Consider the following 18,490-nt stretch of genomic DNA (forward strand, 5'->3'; position numbering starts at 1 on the left):
CTTCCTCTTTCACTCATTAGTGTCTACAAAGACAATCTGTTTCCACAGTTCTGCCTTTCCCAGAGGTCTTATCTTACAGTCCCATATGAAGAGAGACACATTAACGATGGCCCGATTCATCTGAGTTTCACACTAAACTTTCCAGTATGTGGAGAAAAGGTCTGTTCAGTGTAATTATACCATACCGCTTGGAGAAACAGAGCCACAAAAGAAAAACGTTAAAAAAAACAGTTTCATGTGTATGTATATCCTCTCTGTCTGTAATCTCTTCCTAATGGAGGGCTGAAGTTGAACTGCTTCAAATTAGTCTCAAATCGAGCTTGTCCAAATGGCCTCTGCCTCTGTTTGTGCTCTATGTGTTAGACCCAAAGACAGTGGGACCACACTGCCTGAGAAAAATACTATTCCACATCACTTGTCAATGAAATGCAAGCATCATAAATCCAGATTAAATGTTTCATTTATAAATGCTACTTAAGCCAGAATTTTCATTTGTTGATATATGCCACTTGCAGCCGGGCCATGTTTTACGAAAGGCTGTAAAATTTACTCACTGTTATGATTGCAAAATCACCTTTCATTGATTCCCCTCCACACTGGTCACACTACACAACAAAAGCACAAAGGCAATTACTACATGACCCTTGATGACGTAACTGTTCTTGGATCAGCATTTCCCTACTTTGGTGTTCGGATTTGGTAATAAAAAGCATTATCGAAAAGCCATAACTCCTTCCTGGGAGGAGTACGTGAGAAGTATCATCGCCAAAGCAGAAACAGACTGAAAACATAAACAGCGATGTACACAAGCTGATCCACCTCCTCCACCAACAGAACACACCCATCTCCCATCTCCCAACACAACACTGGGGTGCCCAAACCTATCTCTGTCCCCTAAACCCAAGCGATTGGCAGCTAATCCAGCCATCGACACCAACAGCGAGCCCAGCGCCCCCCTCTGCTCTGTCCCCAGCGCCCGAGCCACAGTCAGGCGCACCAGTCCGAAACTCTCCGCTCAGCCAGCCGGCAGTCACCACCCTCGGAGAGACTGCGCAGCCCCTCACCGCAATGATCAAAACCAGCTGTAAACACCGCTTACAAGCAGGCCCCACAAATTAGCCATGAGGGAGGGAGAGGGGGTCGGAGAGGGGGAGAAAGTTTCACAAAAGAACGCGAGCCGTAGCGCGGGCTGGAAGGCGAGAGCAGAGCGAGAGAGGCGAGCCTCTCCTCTGTCCCCGTCCCCTCGTCGTCATCGTTGTCCCCCCCCCCCCCCCCCCCCCCCTCACGGTGCCCGGGATCCTACCTTGAACAGGTAGCCCGTGCTCCACCGCCATGCCATCCTGAGCGACGAAAATCGCCTCTGCAGAGAGCTGCTGGGGTTCATGCTATCGCCTTGGCGCTCCCCCGCCAGTCGCCTTCTTAGTGCCGAGGAAAGGGCTCTATTCTCAGCGTGGACCGCTGAAGGGACGCCACATGCCTGCCACTGGTCTACAGTTTTCTCCACTTCTCTCTATGTGTCTCTCTCTCTTTCTTTCGCTCCCCACTTTTCTTCTCTGTCCCCTCTCTCCTCCCTCTTGCACTATCTCTCAGTTTTCTGTTGCCTCTCTCTCCTCCCTCTCGCTCACCATCGTTCCCACTCTCCCTCCCGCTCTCTTGATCACTTTCTCCACCCCTCTCGTCTTTCCCTCTCACTGTCTCTCTCTCTCTCCCCCCCTTCTCACTCCCACCCTCACTATCTCTCTCCCTTTCTTTCTCTTGCCCTCCTTCTCTTGTTATCTTTCTCAAATTCAAATCCAAAGTCAAATACCCTTGATCATAAATACTGACACGATCATAAAAATTACAGCATGGACAAAAAGTTGGCAAAAGTTTCTCTCTCTCACTCTCTCTCTCTGTTTCTACTTCACTCTTTCAATTCAATTGAATTTCAATTCTTTTCTGTCTCTCTCCTCTTCTCTCCTGTAGTCCATACTGGGGTCAGTCTCAGGCCATCTGGGTGCTCCATCCCAGGTTAACCCTTTCCTGGCTAGGACAGTCCTTCTTCTGCCCATCTGTTCTATGTCATGCAACACTGGCTAGAGACCTCAGAGAGGATATACATGTCAAACACTGTCTCATGCTCATGACACAAGGTCCTGGAGGATGTGGAGGAAACAGGTCTGTTGGAGCAATACAGCCCGGCTCCCTAGTCCTGCCAATGCAGAACTGTGTGTGTTTTTAGAACCCTGTGCATATAAAGTGTATAGACAGTCAAGTGGAATTGTCCAATCAAGTACTAGGGATTGTATAGAACGAAAACCTGTGTCTTGAACGCATGCAGCCTGCTAGGCATATGTCTGGTGGCTCTCGTTTCTCTGCCATACACTTCAAGCCCGCTGCACAGCACAGAGGAGGCACTGTGTGTCGCATCATCTATATGCTGGCATGCTATGCTGCAGGGCCCCGCATTAAGGGATGGGAGGGACATTTACAGGTTACACCAAGGAAAAGCAGGAAAGCATCCATCTCACTAGTAAGAGATGGTGTGAGGGCCTCCCTGAGATTCAGCTGTGAGCGCGCCCCGCCATCTTGCATCCTTACCAGAGGCATCCTCATCATGACAGCGTAATGCTACGAATACCACCAGTGTGGCGCAAATTACCCATGATGCAGAGGGAGCCCCTGCAGATCCGCGCTGGCTCAATTATGGACTGAAAGCACAGAGCATTCGGTCTAGGTTTATTTAACCAACATGACAGAAACTTCCCCTGTGTTTTCTTTTACTTCAATAAAAAAGTAAACAAGGGAATTAATCTTAGAAAAATCCTGTGGTGAACGACAAATGGGGACTCTCTGGATGATTTAGGTGAATTTATATTTTGACCATTAACTACATGCAATTCATAATTTGGTGATATAATGCCAAATGCAGTAGAAATACCTCCATAGACTGCAGTAACTCAACCAGTGAACAAACACTTCACCACTGACAGACTCTTGTTTGTGTAATGTAGGCATATTCTGAGGTACTCCTAGTCCCAAATGGAACCCTCACCACACTAAAGCGGAGTGCATGCTTACAGGGGAGCAGTGGGGGTCAGTGGGAAGGTCTCTATAATCCTGTAATGTGGACACAAGACAAGCCATTCATCTCTTTTCTTGGCTTCGGCTACCCGCATTTCAGGGAAACCATGTCACTATGCTTAGGGTTTAGGAGGAAATTCAGAGGCCATGTTGCAGCTGTGAAAAAGAATTTCTTCCCTTTTTTGTCGTTCTCACTCACGTTCTACTGCCGGAAATATAAATTCGCCTTCATGTGTGTGCTGACATAGACACATACATACAGGGAGACAGACACATGCATACACATGTACAGTTCTGGTTGGTTCTATGCATTTCTCCACAATATAGGCTTCATGCTGGCTCTAGGACAGCCTGTAATGTGATACTTCCTCCTCAAACTAAATAAAAGCAGTGAACCCTGAGGATGTGTCATGTGCTGCTGTACTGAAGGGACCCAGAGCAGTCCTTCAGCTCTGAAGTTGTTACTGCTAACTGCTGGCACAGCATTACACACAATCTACTAACACTGCTGATAATACATTACATGCAAATTACAACACATTTCACACAGACTACTTACACTGCTGATAACACAGACATAAACTACATGTGCATGTAAAATATCTATAGCAGATTTCAGTACTACAGTCCGGCCTTATTTTCAGTCCCTGTCTCCCATTGAGTTGGATGCTAAGACCATCTCCCTCCGAAGGAAGGTAATGAAGTGCCACAAGCTGGCCTGTGTGTGTACTGTTTCATAATCCGAGAGTGTGTCTCGATGTCTCCAGGGAGCTTGAGAAACACACCCATCTGGAAGAGTGAATAATAAAGTCTGAAGTTTATTTGGGTCGATGGGGAGCCCACACTTAGTCATACACAGCTGTGGCTGGGCAAGACTGCATGTTTTTTTCTCTGTTTGTTGTGCCAGCACAGCAGAGATCCCAGGGAATGAGAGCACCATGCTCTGAGGTGGCTGAGGGTTTGAGGGCCTGGTATAGATTGGTTGAAGAGGGTGGTAATGAGGGAAGAATCCAGCACCACATATCACGGGAGGTCCGTCCTTGTCTGTCCCAGTTCACCTCTGTCAGCCAAATTTGCTCTATCACCTGGACGTTACCTCCTGCTAATCTATGTTTCAGTGTACATTGTGGCACTGGGGTGAGAGGGCTGTGGTAACAGCATGGTGATAGAGTCATTACACCATAGTGCTATTACACAATTACCTTATTTACACCATTTGCCCTATACGCTGTAGCTGTACAAATCAGATAGTACTGTGTCCTCAAACAGACCTTGCTCTCAGCTGAGAACAACTGTCTCATTGTGGAACTGTGCACATCCTGTCCCCGTACTGTCGCTATACTTACTGTATGCACTTTTGTACGTCGCTTTGGATAAAAGCGTCTGCTAAATAAATAAATGTAAATGTAAATTTGACTTTATCGATGATTCCTTCTTGTAGGCTCAGGACTTGCAGATTAAAATGTGTTTCCAGTGATCAAAGCTGAATAATACCATCACATGCCAATACCATTACACGCAGTAAAAGACAAAAACATTAAAACACACACTGACACACACGTTTGCTCATTCATGCACATATGCACACAGACATATTCACATTCACAAAAGTGGACAAACACACACACACACACATACATACACACACAAACACATATGAGGAAGAGTGGCTTTCACTTACCGTAGCTTCTACATGCTTTAGTGGAATGTCATTACCAGGAGGCTGAGGGGAGAGAGAGGAGAAGTGAACAGGTAAGAATTCCATTCCAACCCATATGTCACTCTTAGAGAGAGAGAGGAAGAGGGAGATGGAGAAAAAGACAGAGGTAGATCAAGACAGAGTGGGGGAAAAACACAGGGCATGGGACAGAGAGCTGTCCCAGAACAGCTATCTGAGGTTCCTTTTTATAAACAAGTTTGTTTGCACCCCCCGGTTCTCCACACACTTTACCCCACGGAGCAAAGCAGAGCCACTCCAGCTAGTTAGGTCTGAACTACACAGGTGCTCACATGCTCCAGTTTAAAGAATGGTCAGGCTTTGTCTTTCTATCAACTGCAGCCTCAAACGGAAGTGTTCAGGACCTTATTGAACAAAGCCATGATCTGTAATGATCTGTTAGATATAACATATCACTACAGAGCAGTCAAAGTGTTCAGCACCTTATGACATGAGGCCATAATCTGTAACAATCCGTGACATGTAACATATCATTACAGATTAGTCAAAGTGTTTAGCACCTTATTACATGTCTGGGACAGGCCTGCAAAGAGTTTAAATGTTCAGTTGAAGAGACATTTCTCCTGCATTAGTCAGAGAAGGAGAACTGCACCAGCACCATGTAGAGCTGTAAAACAAAGAGCCCTGGCCCTCAGCAAAATGCCCCCCTCACTGCCCAGCATGGAGAACGCTGTCTTTTTAAACATTTATTTATGAGGCCAGGCAGCAGGAATCCATGATGTCATGGGCCAGAGCTGATCTGGTTAGCCTCAGTGTGTCATGCACCGGTGCTGTGAGATGGCCAGAAAGCAGTCTGTAGGAAACGCACACTCTCTCACACCAGAGGGCGCTCTGCAAAAAAGGGAGGACATGGAAGTGCGGCTGATGTTTAAATGCTTTCTCACTGCAATTCACCGATCTGCCTCTTAGTTTACTCTTAACTCGGTACCTATAGCGACCACTCCCCCCTGGCTGACTGCATGCGACACCTACAGTCAGTGGGGGACAGATCAAATTTGTCAGAAAATGAAGACTCGCTTCACTGAGTCTCTTTAAGGAGGGAGTTGAAATAAAAAGTCATGGCAAAAGAGGAAGAACATCATACTGCACTTTCCATCACAGGGCCAAACATTGTCCCTTAGATGAAATCACATTACAGAACTTTCCCAGGCCACATCACAGAGCCCCAGGTTTTAGTATCCCAGAGCTCAGTGTGAGGGCTGCGGTTGGGGAATATGACTGTTCAGCAGCAACGTCTCTCAGCCTCCCTGCTGCTCCCACCTCGAGAGCCGGCAGTAAGGGATTGACTGTTTCTCCACTTCCATGACAACCAGAATCAATGACAACAAACAGCTGAACCCAATCACTTCCTGTTACTGCCCCCTGTGGGCACAGCATGGAACAACAACCAGTGGTTAAACAATTTATATAGTAAGAGGACTAGCAGAAAATTAAAATCTATATGAATTTCAAGGTATTTCACAGTTCAGTTCAGTTTCAGGGTCAAGTTACTGGTGTCTCATAGGTCTGTTCGATCAGTTCTTCTGCAATGAGAATAACCGTTCGAGGACATAGCTGTACTTTAGAGTGTTCACCTATAACACACAGCTCATGTTCTCCACAGTAATCTAGTTTCTAGATTACTCAACATGCTGAGGAAAAATTCTTCCCAAAAAAACAAACAGGTTGCAAAACTGCAGCCGCCTTGGCCAACATTGTGAAAGGTCTCTTGGGATCTGGGGCTTGGCTGGGGCTTGGCTGGGGCGGGGTGGGGGGGGGGGGGGTGGTCGTACACACCAGAGGCTAGGAGACTCTTCCTCCTCTCCTCTTCATCGTCAAGACAGCTTTTACAAGTCCCCGTCCCCAAATAACAGAAGGCTTCTTTCTATCCCTCGCCTGCTTTTCCTCAAAAACAGCCTGCTTCCTGGACCAAATTCCAGCGTGGGTCTAAAAATATAGGATATATATATAACGGGAGCTGGGAGAGGAATGCAGTATAGGAAGTGGACGTTCTTTGCTCTGAATAAGGCTGATTTCTTGGAAAAAGCCTGTTTGTCTCCAGTGCTTCCAGTAATTGGGTGCCACTGGGTGTGCCGTTTCACCTTCAGCTGTGCAGGGCGAGGCGGCTGCTGATGGGTATAGCTTTGCTTAGTGGCCTGTTGATGGAGGGTGGTAAAACCTATTTAATGATGGTATGGCTGTGGGGAGAGGGTTGGGGGGGGGGGGTAAAAAGAGAAACAGGAGGGGGGGGCAGGAAGAGGTGGCAGAGAGAGAAGGCAGAGAGGTGGAGGCGGAGACCTAAGACTGCTGAGTGAGGGATTATGTCCTCATCGTGTGAAGGAGCAGCAGTTCGTCACATAACCACAGAGCTTCCCTTTATGCCCACCTGCACATATCAGACCCGGTATAGGAAGCACACGCAGGGTGTTTGCCCCTGAGCAATGCCAGATACAGCTCACAGAGGTTCTTTAAATGAAAAGAGGGAAAAGGGAAGCCACAGTGGTGACCACTGGTGGCTACTGCAAGGCTGTGCAGAGCCCACTGTCAGTGAGTTCAGCCTGGGCTGACCTGAACTGACGCCTCTGATCACCATGTCCCTCTCCCACACTGAACCAACAGCACTGGAGATGAGGATGGGGGTGCTAAGGTCAATTTCAGGTCAATTTGGGGAGCCTCCCCTCCCCTCACTTCTTTCCCACAGAAAATATTCTGAGTCAAAGCAGGACAGAGAGAAACAGTCCTCTTTGATTAACCTCTGCAGTTATGGGCAAGGTATGCTTTCTGTCGTCACCTTGCCCAATGTGTGGCTTTGACGTTAGCACTGTTCTTAGGGCTCTTATGAACCCATGTTAGATGTGTCTTTGCACCACTCATCTGTTTGAAACTCTCACTGTTCTGCGTCTCATATTGTGTCTGATATTGGCTACAGAGCTGGATCCTCCAGTGACTTAATCCCTAGTACTGAAGCTTTTGTGAGCTCATTACTGCATCTATTTCTGTAATCTAATTTCATCCTAACTATCTGAAAACACTTAACATTCAATCATTTTGGAAAACTAAATGAATTACAGCATAAATAACTGGACAGTCAGCTGGCCTTCACACTAAATCATTTTGAAAGCACAATTTGCAGTATATGAGAAAGGTATATTGTGCCTTTATGCCTATTTCCCCGGGCAACAGATTTATGTTCCTATCAAAATTCCTCACTTCACATCATAAAATCCAGCGATTCTATCAAGGCAACATATGCTTTTCTTAAAATGTATGACTTATGGCTGAAAAATTTCCTTTACATTCCTAAAATATTTATAGCCATATTGGGAAAGGCATGGCTGTTCTTGTAGGCTCTGCAAATAACAGATCTAACATGCGATAGAGTGGGCACAGACAGAGAGGCCCAAAGCGTACTGCAGACTGTCCTGCCTCCTGCAGGACAAACAAGGTACTGCACTTGACTTGCCTCTGGAACATACCACAGTGCATGGTAACAGACTGGTGAATCTTTAACCCTGTTTAATTCCACAAAGGTTAGAAATGAGGGGTCGGCCGTTGCCTGGATCATAAACACCTACTGTCTGAACAAAGCTAGTACATATTTCCACCATTGTTTGGCATATAAAGTTAAAGGATCTGCAGGTGTACAGCTGAAGTCTTTAATCTGTGTGTTCAGATATAGAGTCAAATGGGGTGGACGTCACTGTTTGCATTACGCTAACGGAGAGATCACGTTTCAGATCTGTTTCCACAGTGACGCTGGAAGTTCGCCTGACAAATCTGCTGCTGTGAGAACTATCTCTGAGGCAGGAGTGCCTTCTTCTGACCTCTGACCCCGCGCAGGCTCTCACAGCAGGCCTGTGGATATCACGTGGACGTGCAACGACCTCACTGGACGAGGCTATTCCGCCCTGAGCATTACATAACAGCCACATACCGAGGCATACAAATGAATCCCTAGGGCCCTCACTGTCTCCACTTGAACAAACACATTGAAATGAAGTATTTGCAAAATATCCAGTTATTTCGTAGTTCCTCACTACAGAGGAGAGGAAACTGCAGACCTGGTGCTGTGTGGCAGGTAACATAGCAGGATCAGCTTTTACAGAAACATACCTATTCTCCCTTTGCACAACCATAGATCACCTTAGCAGCACAGATTTTCTGTATGTGGACCAGGTATCCAACTCGGTACATTTCATTGCTGAAAATTCATGTTTAGCTGTTGTTGAAGCTACAAGTGCTCGTATTTGCTGGCTCGTTATGGGCATTTTGAAGGGGTGTGGTGTAGAACAGAATATCAATAGTCAGCACAGGAACACAGACAGTAGCAGAACTTCCTGTCATCATCCCAAACCTCTGACGGAGAATGGAAAGAAAGCATGAGCTGAATATCTGGTCACAATATAATAGAATGTTTGTGTTAGCGGTGATGGTTTTAAATTTTGCCTGGTCAGAGACAGTACAGAAACAGCACACGCCACAGGGGAGCAGTCCTGTCTCACATTCTCGCAGCGAGAGACATGCTCAGGGCTGACAACGTGAGATGGAAGGGGTCCATTACAAACCACCCTGTTTTCTGTCAAGACAGGCAGCTGGCATGGTATGTAAACTCTCCATACACACACGCATGCCTGCAAAATCGGAATCACGCAGTTATAATGGAACACTTGGCTCCTGAGTGTAAACACAAAATAATAAGGTAAATCAGAAAGTATGTGAGGCCATAAACAGTAAGCTAATTGAGCTGCTCTTGCCCATCTTGATACTACAGTTAAAGTCATTACAGAGCAATGTGTTGGCGCCAGTCCTACATATTTATGCAATGCGGAGGAGGCGCCTCATGTTCTGCCTGAGACAGGGGGCTCTATGGCTGCAGGTAAACTCAGGTGTCAGCCCTGGAGACGCAGGTATGCCGTCTGGTGGTGGATGGGGGTTGGGGGGATGGAAGTTGCTAGGTTTGGAGCAACACAGCCTCTGCCCCCAGGAAAGGCATTCCATTGGTTCCAGCCTCCTCCTCTCTGCTTCTCTTAGCCAATAAAAACAAAACCTCGGCAGACAGGGCAGACTGATATGAATAACAAGTGTGTTCCATAATGCCTCCATGCACAAGATGAATACGCATTCTTGGATAAATGTTTCAGCTCGTGTGTCTGCCTTCCCACAATAGTAACAAAAAAAAGCTTTTCATCATTTAAGGGGAGATATACATTTCCTTCTGGCGACTTATAACATAACAGAGGGCAGGTATACCTTGATTAATGAAGTAGATGCATTCCATAAGGTCACATTGCATATTACAGGGATACATTCCACTTGAAGAACAAAAGAAGTAACATACAATGTACCTTAAGACATGAAGTATACATTCATTTAAGAAATTAACAAATTTCAAATGTGCATTACTTAAGATGCATTAACACTCACGTTTCATCCAAACTAATGCTGCAATCACCACTGCCTCCAACGTCACTACCAAGTTGCACTGAAGTCTTCACCTTTACTGCTTGATTTTCACATGATGGTGGTTACTTTTACATTAAAGTCACACAGTGTACTATGGTGAAATGGACACCAACTGGAAGGTACGCACTACTGCACTGATGTCTTCCGAGCAATTCACCGATGCCAGATAAATCACAGGGCGCCTGAGATTGGAGAGACAAGGAAGGCTTGGCCAACCTGCCCACCCACATCTCTGCTGGAAAGAAACCACTTCGTTCTGTTGCTGTGTGCTCCAGGTCATTGTCAGCAAAAGATACAGCTAGTTTCAGAACCCAGGCCATAGGGCTTAGCCTGCACTGAACTCAGACTCTTTGTTAACCAAGGTATACCAGTACAATTTCACACAGTCACAACCAAAACACAGTGTGTGACACTGTGGCACCTGTGTCCATTTGATACAAAAGTACAGGTAACCCCCCCCCCCCCCCCCCCCCAACCTCACTGTGGCTACCATGCCAGTCCGTTTCCTTCATAGGTACCTCCTACAGGCTTTCAGAGTTCAAGAAGTCATTATGCCAAATCGCTGGGAAAAGCATGTCACCAGCAAGGACCTCACACGCTCCAGCCATCAGCTCTTAACTGCAGCCTCATTAATGCCCTCAGGAAGGAACTCCCCTCTGCTGCATCATACGCACTTCACCCAGGCACATGATCAAACCTTCGGTCCAGCATGAATGATTCCTCTTTCAGATGGGAAGTTGCCCTTTGATGTGAGATTAATAACTCTCAGATCAAAGAGCACCTCTGTTTGCCAGTAAGGGCTGCTTCAGCTCCCATAATGCCATGTAATGCGTGGAGACTGTAGAGAGGGTACAGAGTGTAGTATGTATGTATGTGGAGAGTGTGTAAATGGTGATCAGAGTAGAATCTTTGCAGTGTGGTATGTGTGTGTAGTGTGTGCAGAGCGCTGCGTGTATGTGATGATTATGGAGACTGGGGAGTGTATATGGAGAGTATGGAGGCTGGAGAGTGTGTGTGGAAAGTATGGAAAGTGGGGAGTGCGAACACTGTGGGTGGAGATTGCGGAGCATGCCGAGTGCACGGCTTGTTTTCATTCCTTTGTGTGTGAAGTTAGCTCTGGAGGGAGGGCCCATGGGTTGGTGTCAGAGATGTAACAGGACGGGAGGAGGAGCAGGGGTAAAGTTCAGACCGTGCTCTGCGGCTGTAATCCATCACTTCCACATCCCTGCGGAGAAGGCATCCCTAAACTCTCTCAACAAGGCACTGCAGCTGCCTGCTAACCCCTCAGACCTCAACATCTAAAAATACCATTTAAAAGAGTGACGGTCACCCAATCCTCCCTGTCGCATTACTGACTGATAAACTATTTATCACACACCACAAACATAACAAGGTTGACTGCTCCATTGTTGGCACTTCTGATACAGCAATAACTTAATACGCAATGGAAATAATATGTTAAATACACATTCAATGCTCCCTTAGATTCAAATGAGAACTGAGTAGAAGGCATTCTTTTCTTGAATGCAGAGGAAATGGCACACATTCAAGTAAATTTTAAAAAGTTTAGAAATGCTGTGTTTGCAGGTAAGAACTCTGGAAGATGTTCTGCCTCACCAAGGGGGAAAGATAAAGGCAGTACAAGTACAGGCTGTGAGAAGAAAACCTTTCGGGGCCCTGCAGTACATCTGTAGCTCAGACCTAAAAAGGCCAGATGGCTGAATGCTGTTTTCCCACTGGGGATTTTAAACAGCTCCACTGGCCGTGCTGAGAGAGTTTCCCAGGCAAGGCTACTCTGCGATCCAGCTATGATCTACTCCCATAAACACGAAGTGTCCGCTACCAGCGCAGCACGTCTTTATAGACTACATTTCCCAGGGTCCTTTGATCTAAATGGTCACCCAAGGAGAGACACAATTTTCATGGCAAATGGTACATACATTAACTCAAATATGATCTCAAAATGTTTCAGCAATCTTGAATGAGATTGTCAGTCTCTTCATATGCAGTGTCAAGAGCACAAAAACACACAGTGATATCTGAACAAAGATAGTGGAAAACAACTTACCAGCTCATAGTTGGCAGCAGGGACACAGGACGTAGAAACCTGTAGAGCAAAGGGAGGACAGAGAGTTGGTGAAGGTTTTAACCTGAATCTGAATGACTTTAATCTGCTTCACATTAATAATCCTTCTGGAAGGTGTTCAGTGAAAAAGGTTTTCCCAAACATTCGCCTTTGGGAACATTTGGCAAGTCTTTTGAGGACTGACAGAAACTTGCAGTAATGCCAGCCCTGGCTGTACCCACCACAGACTTAAACTATCATATAAAAAACAGCTCTGCCTCTGGATTCTGACCATGGCCTGCATTGGTAATTTGACACATATTACAATATACTGAATGGCCACTGGCTCCAGCTGTGGGACTATTAGTTCCAGTACAGTATGTCACAGATGGAGGCCAGAGATACGTCTGCATTTCACAGAAAGAGTATAGCATACACAGCTGACTGGAAGTGTGGATGGATTTCAGCTATACATACATGCCTAGAATACATGGCACCGCAGTTTTAAAATGAAAACACATCTTCTGCCTACCTCTGTACTATTATCATGTAATTATCTAACGCAAAACAGCATTTGTCCATTAAATGCTCTCCGGAACAAAGAGATGCCCCGCTATGTGATGCAATGTAAGCTAACTTGGCTTTCACAATAGTGACTTGCTGGACAGCTGTGCCTGTAACGGTTATTGTGAACTCTTTCACATCTGTGTAACTGTACCATCCCAGACAAACTATGAGATGGTGATGATGTCACTACAAGCGTAATGGCTCACCTGTAAGGTCATAATTCAACTGAGGAGGGCAGTGTAGTCACAAACTTTATAACTGGCCACATGCTTCTTCAGGACAGTACACTTAATCTTAACATTGCAGAACCGAGAGAAGAGCCAATTATTGTGAGCTAACACTTGGAGACAGGACACAAGGGGTTACTTTCATTGAATTATTGTGCCATATCTAATGGCATCATTGAAAAGCTGAACAGAGACTGAACTCCTAGCAAACAGTGTGTCTGTGCTCAGCTATAGATGCAGATCCAATTATCCCAGCAGGAGAAGGATTGGAAAGTCAATGCTGTTTAAAGATTCTTTAGGCCTGCTTTACTGAAACTCATGATCTGTTCAAATCTAGAATAATCCGATTAGAGCTTTGACCGCTGCCTCACCAATCCCGGAGACAGCGAGCAAACAAATTCAGTGGCGGTTAAAGAGCACGGAGAGCGTTAATGACTCACTCCCCTCTAATCAGAGAATCAAGAAGAATCACTTCCTCGGGACACGGAGACTGGAATGGCACAAACTGAAATGAACGCACAGCTCAAACACACGCTGGATATAGCCAATCACAGATCCTCTCCATTACAGCAGCGCTCTGCTTTGATGTGTGCATCTGTGAGATGATGTACATGCATATACTGCATCACAACAGCTGGTCTTTGTGTCACAGAGCCACAGAGATGCATTATGCAAGTTTCCCTGAAACTGAGTGCAGACATTCAGTCTGTCCTGAATATCAGTGACTGGATCCCCTGACTGCCCCTCTCAGAAATTGCATAACTGTCCCAAAGAAGTAAAACAGAACAAAGTGAACTCTATAATTGGCATTTATATCAGAATAAAGACAGTTGTTACTGATTCCCCGAAAGGTGAACCAATTTAACTGCTTTGCTAAAGGGACAATGTAACTAATGCAATAATAGACTAAAGAGAGAGATAGACAGATTGAGAGACAGATGTGACATATAGAAAAGATAGAGACCAAAAAAAAAAAACAGCAATAAAAAACAAGTCTACTTACAGAAAGTGAATAAAGACTGATGCTTAATCCCCCAATTGTTTCTGTTCAGTCTCAATTGCCATATTGACCCTGGAGTAAACTTACTCTGCGTCATCATGATCAATGATATCACGTCTGTAAACTCTGGCAGCTATATTAAGAATCTCTCAGTGTGCTCTGTCCTCTAATTGGCTCTTTCCTGCTTCCTGCACTCGGTAAATGTCAACAGGATGTTGTCTGAGGGACAGTCACCACGGCACGCTGTCAGAAGAGGACAAATAATGATGGCGTGGCATGATCTGATTATGAGCACACCCCAGCGCATGCTGGAATTGTTTCTGTGGGTGCTTCCATGTCGAGGGCTGAAAATGTTGCTGACTTTTTAGTTATGACTTAAGGTATGAAAGCTTTTTAGAACATAACTTGGAACATATAGGGACAAACTTGCATAGTGACTTGCATAGCTTTCATTTGTACATATTATTCAATTATCCAGCTGTACTCTATAAGACCCACCTGAGGATTTCAACCTACAGCCATCTGGCTCTCTTTTCAATATATCACACCTCCTCCCCACATCAAAGCTGCATTTTTAAACACCATGCGTGACAAAAGCCAACATGCTGTTTCAATGTAATGCTATTGGCTCCAAAACTGAACAGGATGGGCTAGTTCTCCAGGCGCAGAGCACCCTCCTTCCTTTGGAGGTGTTCAGGAGCTTGGGGGCTCAGGGGTCAAACTCCCACCACACACACAGGCTTGTGGGAGTTACTATCTCTGCCTGTCAATTTGCCAGGATCCCCCATCACCTGACCCTACACCCTCGCACCCACTCACCCTCCAGTGCCTGCAGGTCAAAGCAATGACAGCCCCCCCCCACACTCACTGCAGTCAATCACCCTCACGATCACTCCTCCCCCCTCCTCCCTGTCCTCTCCCTGCGCACACCTCCGTGTCCCCTTCGGATGTAAGCGCCATTACCCAGCTGTGATTCAGCTCTGAAGAGAATGTGCGGTGCAGTGCAGTATGAACAGGATAAGAGAAAACTGCAGGCCTCCCTTTGCGGCCACGGTCAACAAACGCACTGTTGCGGAAGATGTTAAACCCAGTAGAGCCAGTGCTGTTTTCCTGTTAACCTCAATCTGCAGCACAGAGATGGCTGCCCCCCCCACCCCCACCCCCCCAACACACACACACACACACACACACACACACACACACTCACACACAGACACACACGCATGTTTGCACACACACTCACGCACACACGCACGTACACTGCAACAACACCAGTACGTGTGGCACAGCATGCAACAAGGAACTGAGAGATAAGTTCATATTTCATCTGGGATTTAAAGGCTATCAGCACGCTCTCTGCTGTACAAGCACAGACATCAGGTAAATGGTGATGTAATCCAGATAAGCATAAAAAAAATCAAGCATAAAAAAAATCCAGTTTAAAGCCACAAATAAATTGTCTATTAGTGTCAGTCCAAATGTCTCTTTCTGCAAAGGAGTGGATTTTTTTTCGATTCTAGACTGAAGTGCATTCCATTTCAAATGGAATGGCATTAATGATAATACTAATTCCAACATTCAATCCTCCCACAATCCTCCCAGTCAGTCCCACATCAGAAACAATGGTGATGGACGAGAAATGGTAGTATTCTTTTATTTTTTTCCCCTTTATGCAATCATATTTTTGGATTTGTCTACTTTATATTAAGCTCTTCTCACAACGACAGCCTCTGTGCTCTCACAGGAGTGCTGAAGCAAGACAAACACAGTCCTCCAGCACACCTGCTAGCAGCAAATGCCTGCTTCTTACACTAAAAGTCACACTGCACACTATAGCAGAGTGGAACTCATTGGAGGACAGTTTCTACTCCGCTGATGTCATCCAAGTAACTCATGGACACCTGAAGAACCCAGTGGAGTGATGCCAATTTCTTCCATTGCTGTAGAATCCTGGTCATTGTTGGCAAACGACACGACCAGTATTGACCCCAGGTTGGGCTCAGCCTGCAGTCAGAGCAAATGCCTTGCCAACTGAGCTACTGGGAATCGGAACTCTGGGATTCATTTTGAGATTAAAAGGAGGTCTGCAACCCTGCAAACCTCTTCACTTCTGCCCCTCCTTCCTCTAGAAACTTGCTTTGCTCCAGGTCCAATTTAAACCCTCGGTGAAGAGTGTCACAATCATCCCAGGCCAGCTGTCAAAGCCACAGCTTTGCCCAAACCGCAAGGCTGTTTGTTTGGGGCTTGTGTAGGTGGTTGCTATAGGACAGTCACAACAGGTCTAATGACAAACGGCCAGAAATGAAATCCCCTGGCTCATCACGTCATCGCCTGAGAGTGAGAGAGAAAGAGAGAAGTTGTGTTTACAGCAATGCTGGCGCAGAAGGCATTGAGGGAGATGTTGTTCTCTAAGGGTCTCATGACCCTGAGTGGTCATGTTAAGCACGTTTCTCTGTAGCTGACCAGGATGGGGATAACTGCAGTCCCCCGCTGGGGACTGATCCAGGCAGGTACTTTCATTGGCAGCTCTGCACCCTCAAATAGCTGTTTTGGAAAAACCTCAAAACAGCCTTCAACATGGACCGACTGGACTAGCTACCAAGAATTCTCAATGTTGCCAACACACTGCTTTATCAGTGTTGTGTTTGAGAAATTACAGAGATTATGTAACAGCTCAGATAGCGTGATGGCTGTAGATAAAAACAACCATTATGGATTTGGGTGTCATCCAGTGACATGAAAGACTCAACGGACATGGATAATTGGGTAGGCAGGGTCATAGTGGAGAGAGATCTTTTGCCACCGTGACCATCCGTAATTCACGCCAAACCAAAATGTGCAGATGACACGGTCTGGTCGCACGGTCATGCTTTCTGTCTCTTCATGCAGGAGGGAAAGAGCATGTGTCAGTCCAGGATAGTGTAATCAAGTCTAGCTGTGTTTTGGCATTCTGTACATGCTTACACTAATAGCATTAGAGCCCAATCAGACAACTGACCAAGTCACAAGGAGACTACAGGAGGGCTGGAACAGTAAAAACAGATGAAATTTACACTCAGAAAAGCATTCTTTACCAGAGAAGTGGCCCCACACACAAGAACATGAATTGACCTCATCACTGGAACAACAATGACACCAATGTTTCCTTTTTTGGTGCTTGATGTGGTTAGATTTGTCTTCATGTCAACATTGACATGAATGAATGTAACAATGTCAGTTAAGTGATGGGAGATTTAGGACAGTAGTGGGTTGTTTGTAGGAAAGGTACATTAAACCAGAGTGTTTTCCCTGACCTTTCTGTTTAGAAATGGGAGGAGGGGCTGGAGGAAGGCCAGGGGAGGGTCAGGGAGGGGCTGTGTCTGGCAAGGGAGTCTGTGTGTGAGTGGCACAGAGCACAGGAGGCACACGGCAGAGGAACAGGGGGGATTTACAGTCGTTCAAACATGCCCAGCCCTGACGCAACGGTCATCTCGTCAGCAATGTTTACATTCCCCTACCTTAAATCACAGGACTGAAGTGTTTAAATATTTTTCAATACTCCTGGCCCCAATACAAAGACAACCCCCCCCCCCCATTCCCTGATCTCAGAGAGACGTCCACGCTCTGAACACTCAAGCTCTGTGCTGTTATGGTCTTGGACCAGCCCCTGGTAACAGTCAACTATGGCATTTAACAGGCAACCACAGGAGAATTATGAAGCCTAATAAATCTACACTACCTGTTGGTGTGGAGATTTCACACCTCAGATAGACTTCGAAGTGTATACGACTGGACATTTTAGCTGCAAAGTGGAACTGGATCTGTGGTGTTCAAATACCAGGAGGAATGTTTTGAATTGAGAGGGAAGTTTCAGGATTGTTGACATGGACGTAAATCATTCCATAATCAACTCTGTTAAAATAATATTAGTTCACATTCATGTTTGGCATGCCTGGCACATTTTATCAGTCACCTAAGTATTTATACTTGCTGAGTGCTTCCAGAATAAATATTTAGCATATTGATAACCTGAATAAACACTCCACTTCCATTGAATATATATATATATATATTTATTTATAAGTCATAATGAAATAGGTATCTGCAAGCCATTACTCTGGAGTTCATGCCCAATGAATATGGACACAAAATCTATGCAGTAAGGCAAGAGTTCTCAACTGTAGAGTAGAGACCCTGTAGTAGCATCTCTGAAAATTATCCATAAGATCTAAACATAGCTTCCCACTGTAGGTAAAACAACTGGTGCTATAGTTTCTGTAACACTGATGTAATAATTTATTATTATTAACATATGCAGGATTCACAACTAAGACCCCTATGTAGAGGTTTAAATTGTCTGTTCATCTTATCTGTTGAACATCAATCACCAGGTGTTGTCTATACTTCCA

At 45.6% G+C, this 18,490-nt stretch overlaps 1 protein-coding gene across 3 annotated transcripts in view; it reads right to left on the reverse strand.

The window, feature by feature from the left end:
* LOC118789537 (tensin-like) overlaps positions 1–18,490 on the reverse strand; it is a 130,687-nt gene that overhangs the window by 52,348 nt on the left and 59,849 nt on the right. For all 3 annotated transcript variants that reach the window (XM_036546006.1, XM_036546008.1, XM_036546007.1), the window contains exons 4-5: positions 12,312–12,350; positions 4,745–4,786 (exon numbers count right to left, since the gene is read on the reverse strand). In XM_036546006.1, the coding sequence (XP_036401899.1) occupies positions 4,745–4,786; positions 12,312–12,350 (81 nt within the window). The remainder of the gene's footprint in view (positions 1–4,744; positions 4,787–12,311; positions 12,351–18,490) is intronic.

This window comes from Megalops cyprinoides, chromosome 14 (genome assembly GCF_013368585.1).
Source record: "Megalops cyprinoides isolate fMegCyp1 chromosome 14, fMegCyp1.pri, whole genome shotgun sequence".
In the NCBI taxonomy this organism is placed as follows: Eukaryota; Metazoa; Chordata; class Actinopteri; order Elopiformes; family Megalopidae; genus Megalops; species Megalops cyprinoides.